This window comes from Sinohyriopsis cumingii, chromosome 14 (genome assembly GCF_028554795.1).
Source record: "Sinohyriopsis cumingii isolate HCF-2022 chromosome 14, ASM2855479v2, whole genome shotgun sequence".
Lineage (NCBI taxonomy): Eukaryota > Metazoa > Mollusca > Bivalvia > Unionida > Unionidae > Sinohyriopsis > Sinohyriopsis cumingii.
In genome coordinates this window covers 19,871,312-19,890,918 of record NC_142974.1, presented here as the reverse complement: position 1 = coordinate 19,890,918, position 19,607 = coordinate 19,871,312, and the positions used below count along the sequence as shown (strand labels likewise).

Genomic DNA, 19,607 nt, shown 5'->3' with positions numbered 1-19,607 from the left:
ACACACACACACACACACACATATATATATATATATATATATATATATATATATATATATATATATATATATATATATATATATATATATATATATATATATATATATTTTCTTCTGTGTTTGCTTGTGTGTGCCGACTTGTTCTTTCATTGCAGCTTAAACATTATGTTGTTTGGTGAATAGTTTCAACTGAGGTTCGAATAGAGTTCCTGGTTTTTAGAAGGTCGTGTATGTAACTGGTCACGTGGACAGTATTACTTACAGTCTAAACGTCATGACATAAAAAGAAACATTAAGGAGGACCAATTTTGCCGACTATAAACAAAAGAATATAATTTTTTCTGACTATAGAAGTATGCTTTTTTACTAAAACTGCAAAACCTCTTCCATTAATAAGTTTTATTTTAATAATCCATGCAGGATATCGTTTCAGGTGACACGATTCTGCTCTCTCTCTCTCTCTCTCTCTTCGATTTACACGCAGTGCCTAAATGCACATACGTAATGGCTGGCCCATACACACTTCAGATACTCCCCTCCTCCAGTTTATCATTTTTGTTTAAAAATTCAGCGTAGAGAAGTCAATTATACAAGAATAAAAATATAGTCTACAATTACATGTAGTGCTAAACACACTGTTTAAAATGGCTGCACATTACTGCCTTTAAATACCATGCATACCGATTTTAAACATTCAAGGTCAAGAACGTACAAAATACACACATATGATATGTGTTCACACATCAGAAGTATATAACTATTAAATATATGTATAATCCAAAATGGAGGATACGCCATCCAAAGCCACGTATATGGGACATAAGTCAACGTTTAGGCTAATCAAATGTTAGTAATGCAAGCCTAGAACAATACGCTTAACATACAGCCGATTAAGGTAGCAGCAGCCACTTTCTTGATTTCTATGGAACACTCACAAGCTTTCAGAAAAGCAAACTTAAAGCATTCGGATTTAGTTAAATATCTGTGTTGTTAATATATAAAATCTCTAATTATCATCATCTCTCATAGAAAAAGAAGAAACTTTTCTTCTATGGCCAATAAATTTGCACCTAACTTATGCGCAACACACTTTGTTTTTGAATATCTCGAGATTCCGCGCATTGTGTATTCCAAATTCTGCACAGTTTAGAAATTCGGTCTTGGAGTTCGTTTGTGTTTGGTCTCTTTTTTTTTCTTCCCGAAGCATGTAAATATTGATTCTTAGCAGCTGTTATTGCAGTCGAAAGATTTACGGATAAACTCATAAACTCTACTTCACATCTAGTGGCGGGTATTTTGGATTTTATTCTTACATACATCAATGTAGCATTAAATGAAATGACAGGTATAATGAAACTGGATCAGAATACCGTGCTTCGTTTAAGTGGAAACGGTGGAAATGTTATGCATGGTGCCAAGCAATAGTGCTACAATGGAATTTTTTCGAGTACAAAGGTGAATTACGAAGCTTTTAAAAAGAGTACGGATATCTTAATCCAAATTGAAATCTTAAGGTCCTGTTGTTTTGTATAGTAGTATGTATGCTGTTATAGTATTCGCCAGTGACAATAGAATGACGTGAATAGATTTCATATGTGCAACATATTTATTTGTACTCGGAGTTTTTGTAGTGACGGTATAAAGCATAGCTCTAAACATTTGCAGGGAGATAAACTTGGGAGTCTGTGATATTATTTATTATTTCTTCAGGAGACAAGCGTACTCATGTCTTCAAAAGCGTTTGCGAGTATTTTTTCATGGGTCTTTGTCAGGTTGTATATAATTCAGTTCTATTGATATTTGTGTCAGGAAGTGCTTATTCGGCTAATAAATATAAAATTTGTTCTCCATTTTTATTGTTTGGTTTTGAATTGACTGTAACTCTTTATTGTTTAGATCTCTGATTATACGATTATAAAAGTCTGAATACAAATTAGCATGAATCATTTTTGTATTTGAATAACTTGATCAATATTTGCACACAGGTAATGCTATTTGAAAGAAGAATATAACAGTTTATTTTATGAAATTGTATTTTGTATGAATTTTTTCAAACAATGTCAACTTAATACTGGTTAAGAATGAATTATTTTTAGTGTTTACCATACCCAGCGTTTTTTTATTTGTAGAGGTATCAAAACCAAATTTGGCACATTCATAAGATTATTTAACTGTATACAAAATGCTATGTTTTTTTTTTTTAAATTTGGACTTCAAAAAGATTTTCTAGCTTTGTTAATATATTATAATTATAACAATTTTCAACAGTTTTTTTGGTTAGTTTGGGGCAGATGAGCTAGAGACACAAAATTCTAATATGGAGACATAAGCACATAAATAATACTTCACAGACTTTTTGTGAAGGAATATTTTAATTTACTGGGCCTTTATTCAAAGAATGACAAAATTATGGCAAAAATATCTGAACTTCCATTGTTTCAAAATTTGCAATATTAGTACTTAACTTTGCATAGAAAAAGCAAGCAAATGGTGTTTGAGAGCCACTTTCTTTTTTTTTCTTGACCCAATTTGTTCAGTGACAGTTTTAATTCATCATAAAAGAATATTTACAATTTTAGGTTACAACCTACATTCGACACGAAACTAACCAAAAATGCTGTTAATAATTGCTATAATTATAATATATCATAAAAGCTAATTCTAATTTGATGGATGTTGTATTGATTAGACTTAAACCTTCGATTTTTATATTAAGAAGATAGCACATAAGAATTTCAATTCAGCACATATATCTTACCAGATTTTCAAAGTTGTAAATTTTGTATTTATCTTTTCATGTGCCAAAACTCAAAATCTTTGTCCTTGCAAAATTAATACTCAATTTACATTGAATATTCATATTACACCTTTAAATTATGTTTGAAAGATTTTTCGTCAGTCCAAAAATAGCTGTCATTGGCATAAAGTAGTATAAAAATTTGAAGAAAGAAAGACATATAATGAGTGATATAGTGATCAGAAAAATGTAGTTGAACATTAGTGCACTCATTTTCTCACATATTTTTTAGAAGTCTTTTGGATACATCATAAGTAGAATTGGCAAAAGATTTTCACCTTGCCTCACACCCTTACTGTACTGAAGGATTGCTCTCCTGCATAACTGGCACAATATTTGATTCTTGAAAGTGCTGCTAAAATTCAGTTAAAGCACAAAATAATTTCATCTTGCAAGAATTTAACATTTCAGTAAGAGCTTGAAGACAAATATATAATCTGTAGTTGAATAGCCTTGCCTGGGTCCAGCTTGCTTCCTTTTAAGAAAATTGTGAAAATCTATAAACTTCTGAAGTCTTTTTTCAAGAACAGATGTGTAAAAAGTTTACAAAAGCAGCTCAGAATTGTGATAGGTCTATAATTGTCACATGAGCTTGGGTCACCTTTCCCCTTATAAATTAATCAGACTTTTCTTTCAAACCAAGTGTCTGGAATCAAACCAGTGTAAAATATTAATGTATGTTTTAAATATTGGAGCATAAGCATGTAAGAAAAGCATTTTATATATTTGTCATTTGACAGTTTTTTGTTATTCTTAAGACTTTTAATACACACTGCTCTGGTGGCCTAGTGGTTAGAGCATCTGTCTCAGAAGCGTGAGGTTGTGGGTTCAATCCCTGGCCAAGTCATACCAAAGACTTACAATAATGGTACTAACAGCTGCCTCGCTTGGCGCTGAGCATTAAGAGGTTAGTGTTAGGACTGGTTGGCCTGCATATATGCATGGTGTCAGGATAATGTGACCGGGTGGGACATCGTAGTGATATGACTGAAAAATTGTTAAAGCTACGTTAAAAATCCTCATCACACACACAGAGACACTTTTAATACAGTAGATAATTTCTGACTCAGTAATTTCAGAATTAGGAATCTCATTGTTGTCAGCTATTGTAAAATTTATGTTTTCCTTGGAATAATTTCTCAATTTCGTTGTAGGTACATGTATTCTTTTTTTTTTTAAAATTCATAATTCTTTGAGGTTAACATTATGTTTTTCTGCCCCTTTCCTAGGTTATTAAGTATTTTCAGATGCCTTAATTTAACATCATTGTACAGATATAAGAGTATAGATTTCTTAATTACATTATTAAAACTAACAGCAGTGAACACCAAAAAATTGTACTTGACTCCAAGTCTTGTATATTCTGACTAATCAGAATGCTGCTTTTGTCAGTATGGAGAAAGATTTATCAGTTTGAAGTAACGTTTATTACTGAAAATGTTGAATAAGATTGAATGATGGAGGGAGTAGGATAAAGTGTCACTTGAATGAATTTTTGGAAAAATATTGAGATGTAAAAAGAAATTTTTCAACTGTCACTCATTCTGCAGTAGAAGATCTATTGTGCCTATAAATTCTAGCTATTTGTTTAGAAAAGTTTACTCATCCTTTCTAATTAAACTGCCTACCATAGTCTAGGGTGAACACACAAGTGGGTTTCAAGAGGCCAATTTTTGCTTTGAAACATCAGATGAAGGTAAACTTGATAATTTTTAAGACAGGATAGTATGTTATAATGCAGCCTTGTAAGAATTTTGATCACTTCTTAGACCTGTCAGTAATACACACACAGTGACAAACTACCTGTAATGAGTCACCAGTCCCATTGTTCTTTGGAAATTTGACATGATTGGCATGACAGCTTAAGTAATACATACCAATAATTTCAGGTACAAGGATCAATACAACAATATTCAGGGCCTGACAGAGTGCTTTGTCAGTTAAGGTGCAGTGAGTTCCATTCAAGAGGGTTTTCATTGAAAAGCACAAAAAGAGACTTGTCACATATGGACCTTTGTCCCAATGCTGTTTCCAAGTTGCTAGTAATAAAGAGAAATATTGGAATTAAAAGCGATAATGGTTTGTCATAAATGGAGCAAATATAGAGACAAATCAGTTTTGGAACAATTGTCTTTTGGATCTATTCATCAGAAAACAAAACTTAACTCCAAGTTTGCAGAAAATATATTTTTCTAATTTCATAATAAAAATTTCACATAAAAAAATTGCTTCTTGTTCATAAAGTTGAGCAGCAGAGCCAGACTGAATATGGCTGACCCCCTTGTGAATTATGATTCCTTTTAAAGATCACAGAAGGTGATCCGTATAAGCTAGAACAGTTTGATATCAAATCAAAATGATTTTTTATTATGAAAACAAAGTACAGATAAGAGTAGAAGACAGAGTTTCAAAATCTGTATGGTTTTGTACATTGTAGAGATCTTTATGCGCTCTTGTCAGGTTGAATGAACTCATCAAACGTAAAAGTATCAACAATTTAAAACACTGTATAATTTTAAGAAGGTACAGTATGTACAGTTCAATTTAATGTGACATATGCATACTGTACAGTATTGTAATATGTATGACTTTAAGAAGGTACAGTATGTACAGTTCATTTTAATGTGACATATATGCATACTGTACAGTATTGTAATATGTATGACTTTAAGAAGGTACAGTATGTACAATTCAATTTAATGTGATGTATGCACACTGTACAGTATTGTAATATGTATGACTTTAAGAAGGTACAGTATGTACAATTCATTTTAACTTGGCTCTGATATGTGCACTGTACAGCATTGCAATATATACATGTACACAATGTAAATAGCAACTGTTATGTTTCCTTGCAGATGGAAATGCAATGCCTGTTACTCCAAAATGAAGGTTGCAGGGATATTTCTACCAGTTTAAAAACAGGCAGCCATGGTGTCAACCTTCACTTCTTCATTGACAAAATTTCTTTTCGTGGTACCTCTTTTCACTGTTGTGTCTGTGTTGTCTCAGACATGTTACCACAATGTCACATGTGAGCCACTTGGAACACCAACCACATGTCTTGGAACTTCCGTTGTCTTTACCCACACTTCCTTCATCTTCGCTAATGACTCCCACAGCTTGAGTGATGCCAAAAAGAACCTGGAACTTTGGACACTGTTGAAGAGAGTTCCAGAGTGCTGGGCAGTTGTTCAGCCATTCCTTTGTTCAGTTTACCTGCCAAGATGTAATAATACACTGAATAGAGTTGAACTGCCAAGTCGAGACTTGTGTGAGCGGACACGTGGACCATGTGCCATTGTGGAAAAGTACAGTTCTAAGTGGCCAACGTTCCTCCAGTGTAATCAGTGGCCATTCCAGAATTCCTGTGATGATGTATGTAACATTTAATTTTTATGTATATATACATGTCCCTGTCTTAAATCATGTTACATGGCATTGTTCATCTGTCCATTAACATTTGCTTGTTCAGGTCATGGCTTAATAAAACAAGCAGATATGATGAGTAGACGATGTGTCATGTACTATAAACATGCCCACTGCCTTAAGGTCACAGTTACAGTAAGGGAAAATGAAATTCTTAATTTTGTTTCTTTGTCCAAAGTGCAGCTTTTGATTCATGTCTTCAATGGCAAGGAATTTAACTGTGTGACTTTTAACATTATTGTATATGCGTGACTGTTAACACTGTTTGAAGTATAACATTTGTTCCACAGAAAATATTTTAATTTAACTTGCTGATTAGACAGATTGCCAGATATTGTCTCAAGAGGATGGTCACCAGAATGGACAGCATAACTATATCTTATATCCTTGTTTGGAGAATACCTTTTAGAAAAAGTCCTTGAACCATTTTAGATATTTTAATGAAACTTTAAGAAGTTATACATCATGACTAGACAGTGTGTCATGTACTGTATCCATGCCACCTGCCCCAACATCATGGTCATAGTCAGGGAAAGCCTAAATCAGTGACCTCTATCCATGTGCAAGTATAACATTTAAACCAGTGAAGATAATTTAATGAAACTTCAGACTGTAATATGTCTTGATTTGACAGTGCCTTGCATGTTCCACAACAATTTGGACCATTTATCAAAGTTGTTTTACAGTGAACTGTATTCTGTTTTATTTGTGGGCACTTCAAAGTCCTTTAGCTATGTTAAGCCATCAGCCTGTGAAGTGTCCCACCTATGGCCATCTGAAAATTTTAAAGGCTTTTAAGTGTTTCTGTATCCCCCATAGTGTAGTTGTTTGTTTGTCTTTAAAAAAAATTTAAAAGAATTTGGAAGAAAAAAGTGTTATTTTTGTTCAGGAGTTGCTCTTTGCTATTTGCATTTTTCTATGTTATGGTAATAATAATAATAATAATAATAATAATAATAACAGTAATAATAATGACTTTATTTAAAGAGGGTAACACAATTAGCTAAGAACTAATCTACCTTGAGGCCCTCATACAAAGGAATTTATTTATTTTAGTTGCATCTCTGAGGCCACTGGATATATTGGGTTTGGAAGAAGGAAATAGAGTGGGCATTTCTAATCTCAGCTGGAATACTATTCCAGAGCAGAGTTCCAGAGTATTGGAAACTTTTTGTAAATAATTCCTTATTTGGTTTGGGAATTTTATACTGTTTGGTAGACATGGCTTATAGATGGGGTATATTGCCAGGTAGCCTATACTGGGACAGTGATTGTAAAATATTCAGGAGCACTATTATTGGATATCCTGTACATTAATTTGGCTTTTCTCAAACAGATTTGGTCTTTAATAGGTAATATTTTTAACTTACCAGCTAAATTTTCCTTGCTTTCTTTCTGGATTGATATTAGCCCAAATGCTCTTTTTCAGCTTAGCTATGTTTTTATCATTTGAATTACCACATACTGTGTTACAGTAGTCTAAATAGGGTTTATGTAACTGTTATAAAATAGTTTTATGTGCCTTTCAGGGAGAAAACGTCTTATTCTACTGAGAAGCCATAAACTTGAATTGACTTTTTTACTGATATGTTTGATATGTTCAGGCCATGATAGGTTATTATCTACCAGAACACCAAGTAGTCTGTCATGTCAGACCATTTGCAAATTTGTATTCTTCCATGTCAGACATAGTTCATCACTATCAAGGTTTGTCCTTCTTTGCCGTGTTGAGATAAGTAATATTTTAGTTTTACCAGTATTTACCACCATGCCATTGCATGTGCTCCAGTTTTCCAGTTTGTTTAGGGCATTCTGTAAAGAAATTTTGAGTTCATGCTTTGTGTTTTGGATGCCTGACAATGTTGTGTCATCTGCATAGAGATCTGTAGATGATATTGAGTCTCTTAGTAAAAGTGGCAGGTCATTAATAAATAAAATGAATAGTAATGGACCTAGAATTGAGCCTTGTGGTACTCCATATCTAATTGTTTCAGGTTCAGACAGAACATTATTTATGTAAACATGTTGTGTTCTCTCACTTAAGTAAGAAGTAAACCATCTAATTGTTCTTTCATCACACTGGTAGATTTTCAGTTTCTTCAAAAGGATTTCATGATCCACCATGTCAAAAGCTTTCCTGAAATCTACAAATATCGATCCTATTATTCTACCTTGGTCAAGTGCTTGAAGCCATTTATCAGTTAGGGAGATCAAGGCAGTTTCACAGGAATGGTTCTGTCTAAAGCCTGACTGATTATGGTGTAAGAGCAAGTGTTTGGTTAAATATGACATGAATGAGTCATGGACATGTTTTTCAATCAATTTTGGTTATTAATAGGTAATATTTTCAACTTATCAGCTAAATTTTCCTTGCTTTATTTCTGGATTGATATTAGCCCAAATGCTCTTTTTTGAAGATGTGCCAGCTTTGCTATGTTTTTATCATTTGAATTACCCCATACTGTATTACAGTAGTCTAAATAGAGTTGTATGTAACTGTTATAAAATAGTTTTATGTGCCTTTTGGGGAGAAAATGTCTTATCCTCTTGAGAAGCCATAAACTTGAATTGACCTTTTTACTGATAAGTTTGATATGTTCAGTCCATGATAGGTTATTATCTACCAAAACACCAAGTAGTCTATCATTACAGACTATTAGCAGCAGAGGGGGCGAACAGACCAAAAGCTTTTTGCACAATAAGCCCTCCCCACGGAAACTATTCGATAGAAGCGTTATTTCGTCGAAATAACACTTTTATTCAGAAAACGAGACAAAAAAAAATGTCCCCGATCCCTCGAAGAGTTTCCAGGGACAACCCGTGTTGAGTTTGCACTGCCCAACTTGGGTTACTTCAATAAATCTGAAACAGTTTCCGTGGCGGGGTCGTTATTGAAAAATCCATGGGTCGTGTCCAGCCCCCCCTCTGCTGCTCTACGAAATGAGTTTCCAAGGAAAAACATTTTTATGTTGCAAATAGTGTATCAAGTCCAATACGGTATCGTGTCCGCGGGTCGTGTAAATTTATTGTTACAAATCCATGAGGCTTTCTTTGAGCGCGACTAAAGAAATTTTTAAATTTATTTAAATCCATATCGCCACCACACCAGGTTTGATGAATATTTCTCAGCGTATGAACATCAACTCCATTGAATATCGCAAGAAGATTACAGTTATCCCTGATTACTTTTGGTATTTGTGTGTAACGTTGAGTAACATAAATGACATCAGTGTTTTTATGACGACCCCGGGAGAATATCCTTGCAGGATTTTTTTGTTTATCCAGCATCACATCATCATACACTACTAGGTTATTTTTTTCCCCGTCGAGGTCCTCAACGCTGGGAGCTTCTTCGATATCAGTGATAAATTCAACTACTTCCTCACCGTCTTCACTCAGCGCTTTTGCACTCTCATTAAAATCTTTTATAACATTATAGCATCGCTGATCGTCTACAGATGGTGCTACCAAATACAGCTTATCCCACTTCATCCACTTCATAATCAGGTTCAGCAACAACTGCGTTTTACCCGATCCTGACGGTCCAATGATAATCATTCTGATAGAATTTGGCAACACCGAATTATGCTTGATTGGCTCCCTTCGCCGCGTCGCAGAAAAGTCTGTAATTTCCATTTGTATACAAAGAATAATAATTATGGATCTATATTGTGTGAAGTGTCGGGCACGAACCCCTACGAATGATCTAACAACGGTTACAACAAAAAATAACAGACTAGCAACTTCAGGTACGTGTACGCGATGTGGCACAAAAAAATTTAAATTTCAAAAAAAAAACGAGGTGGTGACATTGCAGCCGCCCTCGGACGACTTCCAGGTACCCCTTGGGGAAAGTATCCCGGAGAAAAACATCTCCCAGGATACAATTACTGCGGTCCGGGAACACGACTAGATATCAGGCTTGACAGCAACGATCAGCCCAAACCCGGCGAGTATCCGATAAACGCTATCGACGCAGCGTGTCACATACATGATATTGCTTATCGAAGTAAAGATCTACAAGACAGGCATATCGCGGATGTGAAATTAATTCATGCCCTAAGCGCCATAAAAAATAAATCACTTAAGGAGTCACTCGCTAATTGGTTAATAAGATCAGCGATGAAATCTAAATTAGTAATCGGGGCTGGATAATTAATAACCATGGAAGCGATTTATTATTCCCCAATCGGATATTGGAGAAGTAACTCAGCAATTAATAAACTCGCCAACGCGGCATCAGTAACACGCGAGGTTGCCAAAAATTGGCTATCAAAACAAGCAATATGGCAAATCTACTTACCACCACCTCGACAAATCAACTTTGCACATTTTGATGTTAGTACCCCCAATGAAGTTCATCAGGCTGACATACTATTCCTGCCTCATGATACTGTCCGTAGAAAAACATACAAATACGCGCTAACAGTAGTTGATGTTGCCAGTAGATACAAAGAAGCAGAACCGTTAGCGACTAAAACAGCCACTGAAGTTGCCTCTGCGTTTAAACGAATTTATCAACGAGGACCTCTAAACTGGCCACGATTATTACAAGTTGATCCTGGCAAGGAATTTCAGGGCGCGGTGTCATCACTGACAAAGCAGCATAACGTTACCATACGACGAGGACATACTGAAATTCATCGGGATCAGGCAATTGTTGAGCGATTTAATAGAACACTCGCTGAGAGATTATTCGGATACCAGTACGCGAGGGAATTCATTTACGATACGAGATCTCGTGAATGGGTTGCAAGACTGCCAAACGTGATAGCCGCACTGAATAATGAAATTACCAGAACAACAAACATGAGACCTGTAAATGCAATCACAAAAAAATATATACCCCGCGTCAGTGAACGTGTTTCAACGCAGCCAACGACGCTAGCGTCCCCGTTGCTGGGTAATGTCACCGTTAGGTATTTATACGAACCCGGCGAACTCGAAGGAGGAAAAAAAAGGGCAACTGATCCTATATGGAGTGTTACCACACACAAGATATCCAGCATAACCAGATCAACTGGGAGAAACGCAATCTACAGATTAGATTCAACTGCTCCTCAGCGTGGGTTCACACGCGAGCAACTTCAGGTGATTCCCACGGATACACAATTACCACCTCGATCACTTAAATAACTGCAGCAGCACCTCTGCGTCGATTACACTCAAGACAGGTCAACATCACATTTTCACGCGTATGACCGCGATTACTATCTATTCTATCTACGGTAAATTGCCTTGGATTATTTTTCGAATACTGCCACAGCAATAAACAATTACAACTTGCGCAGTGATTATTCTGCTGTTGTTGTAATTGTATAATAAATGTTTCGTCGAGATCAAACTCGTTGCCATTTTTTTTGTCGCTCTGTTTGTAACCGGCTAATTTCTTTCTTATTGTATCATCAGCGATTGATCTGTTGATGCTGTCGTTGATAACATCATCTAATACAATTCTTCGTAACTGAGCTATCCTTCTTACTCTTGACACGGCTAAATAAACTAAATTTGACCACTCGATGCGATCATCAACAATCCAAACTGTTGTATCTGAAATAGTTAGTCCCTGCGAACTGTGGATGGTCATAGCGTATCCTAGCGTCCACGGGGATTTGCTCATTTTCAGTGCCTGTTCAACAGCATCAACATCAACTGTGACAATATCATTTAATACTAAATTCTGTTTCTCCGGACCCGACGCAGTCAGGCGCCCTGGAATATCAACGTCGGTATTCTGCAATCGCGTATCAGCTGGTCTATAACACAACGGCACTGGCAACATGGGAAATTTCTTCTGATGTAACTGAAATAACCGCTGCTGAAGTGTGTCCCTGACTATCTTTCTACTTGCCACAATTAAATCACCTGGTTTCCACGTTTCCCAAAAGTCGCTCAGCTCCGTCTGCGGAATTATTTCACGCATTATCTCACACTGGACTTTATTGGTTTGTAGCCTGATCAACGCCTTAAACTCTTTCAGCGTTTCATCGAGTGCTCTAACATCGTTAGTTATTTCCTCATAATAATCTACAAAAGTTTTCAGCCACTCGTGTGGAGATTCACCTGTAAATGGCGGTGGTTGACCATGATCGCCGCACATCACCACTGCGGTATTTTTCTTTAGCAACCAATCCAGAAACTGTTTTAATGTATCCAACGGCACAGTGTCTATCTCATCCCAGATGATTATTCCAGGGATATATTTCGTTCCCATTCGCGTAGGAGTCCATGTGCCGCCGCTGTATTTGAAAAAACTGTGATACGTACACGCGTTAACATCCCGTTGTCTCATCTCCCTGGCAAGTCTATGTGTGGGTGTTAGCACAATCATGTCAGAGTTTCTAAATAATTCTATCGCGCGAGTTGTCTTACCGGAACCACCAGCCCCGTTGAGATAAACTGTTCTATGTCTCACAACAGGATCGTGCACCGGCGGCAGCGAAGTTGTCGTAGAAATTGAAAATTTCCCAGATATTTCTGCGCCGCGATATTCATCCTCGATTTCAACATCAGCCGATTCACAATATCCATGCAACATTTCATTTTTTATTCTCCATGAACCCCACGATGGATCATTCGGTATAACCTTATTCAACGCCGCTAAGTGTTTTTTATCGATATAGAATGAATCCGTTGCAACTCTCACTGCGTCAACGGGAAACCTATTAATCATCGACAATAGGTTTATTGATACATAAGCTAGCATCGAAGATCTCAAATGTGTGTACTGAGATGATTCTCCGTCGATATAACTAAAAACAGTTCCTAATTTTTCCCCGTTTGACAGAAACACATCTTCGCGGGTACAAAACGTATTATTCGTGGCGGCATTAGCGACAATAAGATCCAATTCGGCCTCGTCCATGATTAATCGACTATGATGTAGTTTATGATCATACGCTCCACCTTGAGTAAATTTTCCTATTATTCTTCGTCCTAGATCTTTTGCTGTGCTTTCATCAGTTCGGGGAGCTCTTTCGATGATAGTGTCGATAAACGATTCTGGATATTCTCGGAAATTTTCAATTTCTACGGTGACTTGCGGAGTTGGCAACCAAACTTCGGTTTGACGACAGTAGCATATAATCGCGGTACTGACCGTCAGCGACAGCAGTATTCGACTGTCAAGCATGTATCGCAATAACACTATTGGTGCCCATCGCTTCTCAACGAAATGTTTACCAAACCAAGCATAACACACAGGATGTAAACCCGTAGCGAGTTTAAACGACGACACACAAGCAACCCCGGTCAGGTCAAAATCAGGCAATGGTCCGTTTATGGCAACTCTTGTCATCGAGCTTGTAATATGACCAAACCGTTTAAAATACTCACTACATTCCCCCCGCCCAAGAAAACTTCCTGGATAACACGCCGTCATATCCACGGATATCATATCGCGGTGATCATACTGGGTATTCCACAAACCACCGTGCCCGTATTCGATACAGCTCTGTTGAATATCCTCGAGAAAACTTTTCGGGGTTGGTCTCCATGAATTTCGTTCTCGGGCTATATGCGTGACAACACCCGGGACAGTAAAACACTGCGTCAGTAACGTATCAGTGTTCGTCGCATGATATTTTTCTGCGAGTTTTTTCATTTCGTGATGTAATGCCGCCGTTCTGTATACCTCCCCGTTGGGTTTCACAAACTGATCAAACTCTCCCTCGAGGTCACTTCGGAATAACCACACCGACACTGGATCGGTTTTACTTATCTGATAAATAAAATCAAACATGGAAACTCTTCGAGTTTCAATGCTGGCATTTCCGCTCGTGGAACCACTAGCATTTTCCAATTCCGGATAATACTTTACAACACGGTCTCGAGGAAATATCCTAACCGAGTCAGTCCAGGCGTGACTGTTATGATCGATAATAGTTATTGGTGCTCCACGGGAATCATATTTACTCTTGTACAATACCTCACCGGTCAACGATGAAACCGTTATAGGAAATTTTAGTAATCGTTCGAGCTCGGCAACATCATTTATTGACGCTCCTTCATCCACTACTTTTGCCGCCCACGCTGCTATTTTAGTCTGTCTTAGCGGTGTTAGGCCGTTTCCTCGCGCGGCATTTTTAAAATGTTCCATTACTCGCTCGGCTACACAATTCAACCCTGGGGATTTTATCAATGACTCTGACATCTTCATCGGGGCGAGTTTATCAACGCGTGGTTTCTTCATCGGATAAATTCCATAAATGACTGCGGTCACAGGATACGCTCTGGCATAATACGGTGTATCAATCCCAACAAGTACTCCCGGGTTTGAGTCTTTGGTTACGACGACGGTTTTTCCCCGTCGGGCATCAAGAATAGGGTCTAGTTTGTCTCTGATAATCCACGTTGTTTCACCTGTTTCCGTGTCGTCGACGCCAACGATAAATTTTATCTGAATGAAATATTTTTTATCATCGAGATACCCAATTATGTTCGACGCGATTGTATCGTTGATGGTACCATCAATGATCGTGTTTTCAGAAACGTCGGCGTTTTCAGAAATGATTTTATACGAAGACCACACATGTGCGGCACCATCACGACGAAACTCTTCTTTGGCGTTCTTGATAACACCAATTACGAGTGTGAGTTCTCGTCGTCGTCGATCAAAAGTTAACCGGTCAAGATCAAATCGACCTCGGGGAAATTGGAGATTTCCAGGTTTTATTCTGGATAGTCTTTCAAAACTCATTATTATAATTAAGACAAGTATTTAAATAGACAAATATATTATATGCACCAATGCAAGTGGATTAAACTAAATTCATCAGCGCCGTGTAGCAAACCATGCAGACACGAATACTGTGGACAACATGCTCAACAGGTCCGCGGTGGGAGTCTAGGACCGATACCGTGTATCAGATGCGGCATTGGAGTACGAGGAAAAACGCAATTATGTTCAGCGTGTGGGGGAAACGCTATCGAGAACTAAAACGGTATTATGATAAAAAAAAACTGTGATAACACTCTCTCAGGAAACTCTCTGAGTTTCTCCGAGCGTGATTACATAAATAAGTTTTCAGACAAATTATGAATTAGACAAATGATTTGCTTATAGTATAATGAATCAAGAATTCGTCCCCGAACAAGAATTTGTTCCCGAACAAGAATTTGTTCCACATCCAACTATTCCAAATTATGAGGCAAACCGAGATGGCACGGTGCGACACTGCACGCGAAGACGACCAGTTGGTACAGTTGATAATGCTGGTTATTTAAGATTTACTGCCACGTGCTCAAAGAGGTATTTATGTCATCGTTTCGTCTATGAATGTTTCCATGGAGTGATCCCTAAAGGTCTTGTTGTTGATCACATTAACGGTAACATACTTGATAACTCTATAAACAATCTTCGCGTGGTCACTCAGGGCAAGAACTGCTTACTGGGTAACACAGGGCGTTGTAAAACAGTTGCAAGAAGAGCTATTAAATCTATAAACGCAACCGGTGAAGAAATTGTATTCCAGTCAATGACCGCAGCTGGCAAGTATTTCGATATTTACACACCTGCTGTACAGCATGTCGCAACCGGGATCTACAAAACAGCATTTTCAAAGAAGCTCAAACAGAAGATCACATTTAGTTATGTACCTCTTATCGTTGACACAAACGACGATAACTCCTCCACGAGTGTGTAACGCTTTGCAGAGTTGTCGTCGTCAGAGGATTTACTTCCCCTGACAGAGTCAAACCTGATAAAATATTTTATCGAGTTCATAACATGTAATCATTTATTTACCGTAGAATATATATTTTTTTACAAACAATATCCTCGTTTTACTGAATATATCCGACTGTTTTGCTCTTCTGTGCTTGTTATATGACCGCGCTCGAGAAAACATACAATTAAAATATTTTAAACAAGTCCCGCCCACTGCTAGAGCGAATTTCCAACTCGCAAGTAACAGTTGGGTTATATACGAAATCGCTCCCTAAGACCTTTGGGTCGATCGAAAGTCAGCAGCGCAAGCAAAACCATAAATTAAATCCGCCAATGGCGGGTGTCTTTTGTGCACCATCCAATGGTCGATTCAATGGATGGTTTTGCTCTGCTGCTGATCGTAGAAAATGACCCACCTGCATGTTTGTGTCGTCATAGGATAAGGTCTTAGGATAAGTTAGGATAAGATTACATGTTCATTGTGCCTTTACTTGCTGTCATACTCGAATCAGAGGTAAAGGTTGTTCTGTGTTGTATCGTCCCTCCCGAGCTTCTAGACCGTTATTTGACGATCTAGAAGTTCCTCATGGGGTGAGTGACCCCCAAAAATAAACAGATAGATGGATGCATAAAGCTCTACGTCACCTGGGTGCCCACCAATAGAAACATTCAGAAAGAGTGTTGGCCAAAAATAAACGGTAACATGAGGTGCCTAAGGGAAAAATCACAACACGAAGGTCTAATATAAGACCAAGAAAAAAAAATCCTAACAAAGGACTCATGAAAGAACCGTAGGCCGGTGAAGAGTACCCAGTAAGTGATAACCGCTCATCATCTATCTGTTTATTTTTGTTTTTGGTGATGCTAGCATGAGAAGTCCCTTGGACGAGAAATGCATTTAAAAATATAAAAATATATAATAATATGAATCACGAAAATATAAATACCATACTTGTTGAAATTAAAGAATTACAACAGCGAGGTTTTAATATTTTACTAGACACTGAAACAATTATGTCAGATTTTGAATCCTTGAATGAGCTATCACAATCGGGGAAGAACAATCTCCCCGCGTGTTATAGGTTCATTAAGGGTTTGCAAGATCGCATTTACAGATCACTTGCCACGATAACTGAAAATCAGGTATCTGAATTTATTCCACTGTGCCGTGCAGTTGAGAAGATTCGTCTTGTATTGTCAAGCGAGTATGAGACTCGAAAATTAATTAGCACCAGGGTGAGACGGTTAAAAGGTTATATAAAGAATCTAGACACGGAAATGCCTTGCATTTCTGACGAAAATACTAGTATTTGTGACTACGAGGCCGACAAGGAAGTATAAACCGCCGCGTGTGACTCACAGCACAAAGTGAAAGTAGAACCTGAGAAACGCTAGCCCCCCCCGCTTAAGTGTAAAGCACATTTCCACGGTAAAAAAAAAGTGTATTATTTTTTTTGCCCGAGCGTGGAAACTCTTCGAGTTTTACATGAGAAATGCTTTGCATTTCCAGAGAAGTCCTTAGACTTCCAGGATTTGCTTAAGCGTTTCAACATCAATACAACAATGAGAATAGTTCATAATCTGTTCTCGTTGACACCAAGCTGTGATCATATGATTTTGCTGTAGCTGTGTTAATTGTGACGACGTTAACAAGAAGTCTTCGTTGCCATACACGTCAACGATTATTTTAACGGGGAAATACTGTTCCCCTAGGGAAACCCTAGGGGGCTGACTCTTTGAGTTTCCAAATGCGGTTTTTATTGCCTCGTGAAGAATTTGCTTATCATGAATATGAACTCGTGCGTGAATGTATTCACACATTATATACAACTGTTTTTTTTTAAATGCGTGAGCGTGGAAACTCGAAGAGTTTCAGGACTTCACCAGTAAGTTCACGGAGACAGTCTCGCCACGCAGGTCCAACAACCCCCCCCGTTGGTCGGTGAGTTTAAAATTTATCGTTGACAACCACGGATTATTACACCGCAGATAGACCACATTGATTGGTTCTTGCACAATCAGAAAACCAGGAGGGTCTCTTGGTGTAAACGTATACAGGATAAACCCCTGCGTCGCCGTAGTATTATCTGATGCGCTGTAGCTACCGTCGATGACGTCACATACAAGATTGACCGCAATAACATCTGTGATATTTACGATCCCCGGAGATACGTGTCTGCCATCGGATGCTGTACTGTTGTCGTGCTTGAGAATAACCGGCTGTGGTTTTGTTCGCGTGTACGTGGCAGAAATATCTTTGTAGGATTCCTCGATGAGATCCTGGACTGATTTTCTCAGTGTGTGCACGTTATATCCAGGAAGTTTAAAATCTGAAATATCCTTCACGGGAATACCAAATCGGGCTGCAAAATTCGATCTTTTTTGGGTTCCATAATCGCCTTTGAGATCCAGTAGATGTTGAATTACTTTTTGATTTATAAATTCCATCGTGGATACGAGTTTGTTTAGTTTTTCTATGGTGGTGATAATGTTCGTGCGTGGTTTTGTTATATCAGAGATATAATCTTGAAAATATACTCGCAACAGGTCTAGCTGTTGTTTATGTGCTTGTTTGATCGGATTAAAAAAATGAGCTTCTATGTCTTCTGGCTGGTAATCCCGGAATCTCCCGTCTTCGAAACCTACCCCTATTATATCCAAGGGGAGTCTATCTGATGTTGAAAACCGGGCTTGGTCTGATCGTAATTGATCTGGAAATAATAAATGCTCACCGTACACGAGGTCGTGTAGTTCTTCCTTCGTGGTCTCGAAATCCGACTTCGATGGTTTTGGTGGACCCGGTTCAACCTCGGGTCGTTCTCGTGGCCATCCTAATACTGTTCGGATTGAGCTGCTATAAATATCCACGGCGTATCCCGGTGTTGAGATTTCAATGACCGCAGACAGCGTTGGTTCGTGCGCGGTCACAGATATTTTGGCTTCCTTGCCGGTGATTCGTTTTATTTGGCGTTGTATCTCCGCGTTGATTTCTTCGATCTGATAACTCCCAGTGGGTAGCGTAATTGTATCCCAGTCGAATTCGTCAGAGTCGGCTTTGGTTTTCCACGAAAACACAAACGAATTATTTGGCTGCTGACCGGAAAATGATGCCGCTCTGACATTAGGCCAGCTGTGATACGCACTGAGCTTCGACAACGCGATTTCGTTCACGGCAATTGGAGTTCGAAAATTAATGCTGAATTCTGGTGTCGTCGAGGACACTGATATCATCGTTGTTTTTACCGGCGTTGTGTTTGTGACTATTTGCTGAAGCAGTTCCTGTGGCGTTCCCGCTGACATTATTTATTTGTTTAGTTTTCAAATAGTCATTGTACACATCTGACATTAGTTTGAATTCAGAATCTGATATCAACGCGGCGTCGCTGGATTGCGCGTCTAACGATGATGATATCAGCGATGATAATTTCTGATATGCGGTCGTGGCTGTATTTAATTTTGTCGTGTAATCGTGTAATTTTGTGACCGCGCACGAGGATATTTTTTTTGCTATGATGCCGAAAACTCCTGCCGCGGTAGTGGTCGTACAAACAGAGATTGTGGCCGCGACTGCAATTACCGGAGTGACCGCTGATAGTATTACTCCCGCGGATGCAACAACGGCAGATACTGAATAAACCATAACGTCTAACACTGTTATGCGTCTGCGGTATTTTTTTACTTTTTGACTGGTTACTTCGATGACAGTTTTTAACT

The 19,607-nt window shown here is 38.0% G+C and overlaps 1 protein-coding gene across 1 annotated transcript in view; it reads left to right on the top strand.

The window, feature by feature from the left end:
* The first annotated feature begins 1,171 nt into the window (after positions 1-1,171).
* LOC149783376 (protein smoothened-like) overlaps positions 1,172-19,607 on the top strand; it is a 75,558-nt gene continuing 57,122 nt past the window's right edge. The window contains exons 1-2 of the mRNA XM_089931606.1: positions 1,172-1,455; positions 5,656-6,175. Coding sequence (XP_089787732.1) covers positions 5,729-6,175 — 447 coding nt within the window. The 5' untranslated portion in view covers positions 1,172-1,455; positions 5,656-5,728. The remainder of the gene's footprint in view (positions 1,456-5,655; positions 6,176-19,607) is intronic.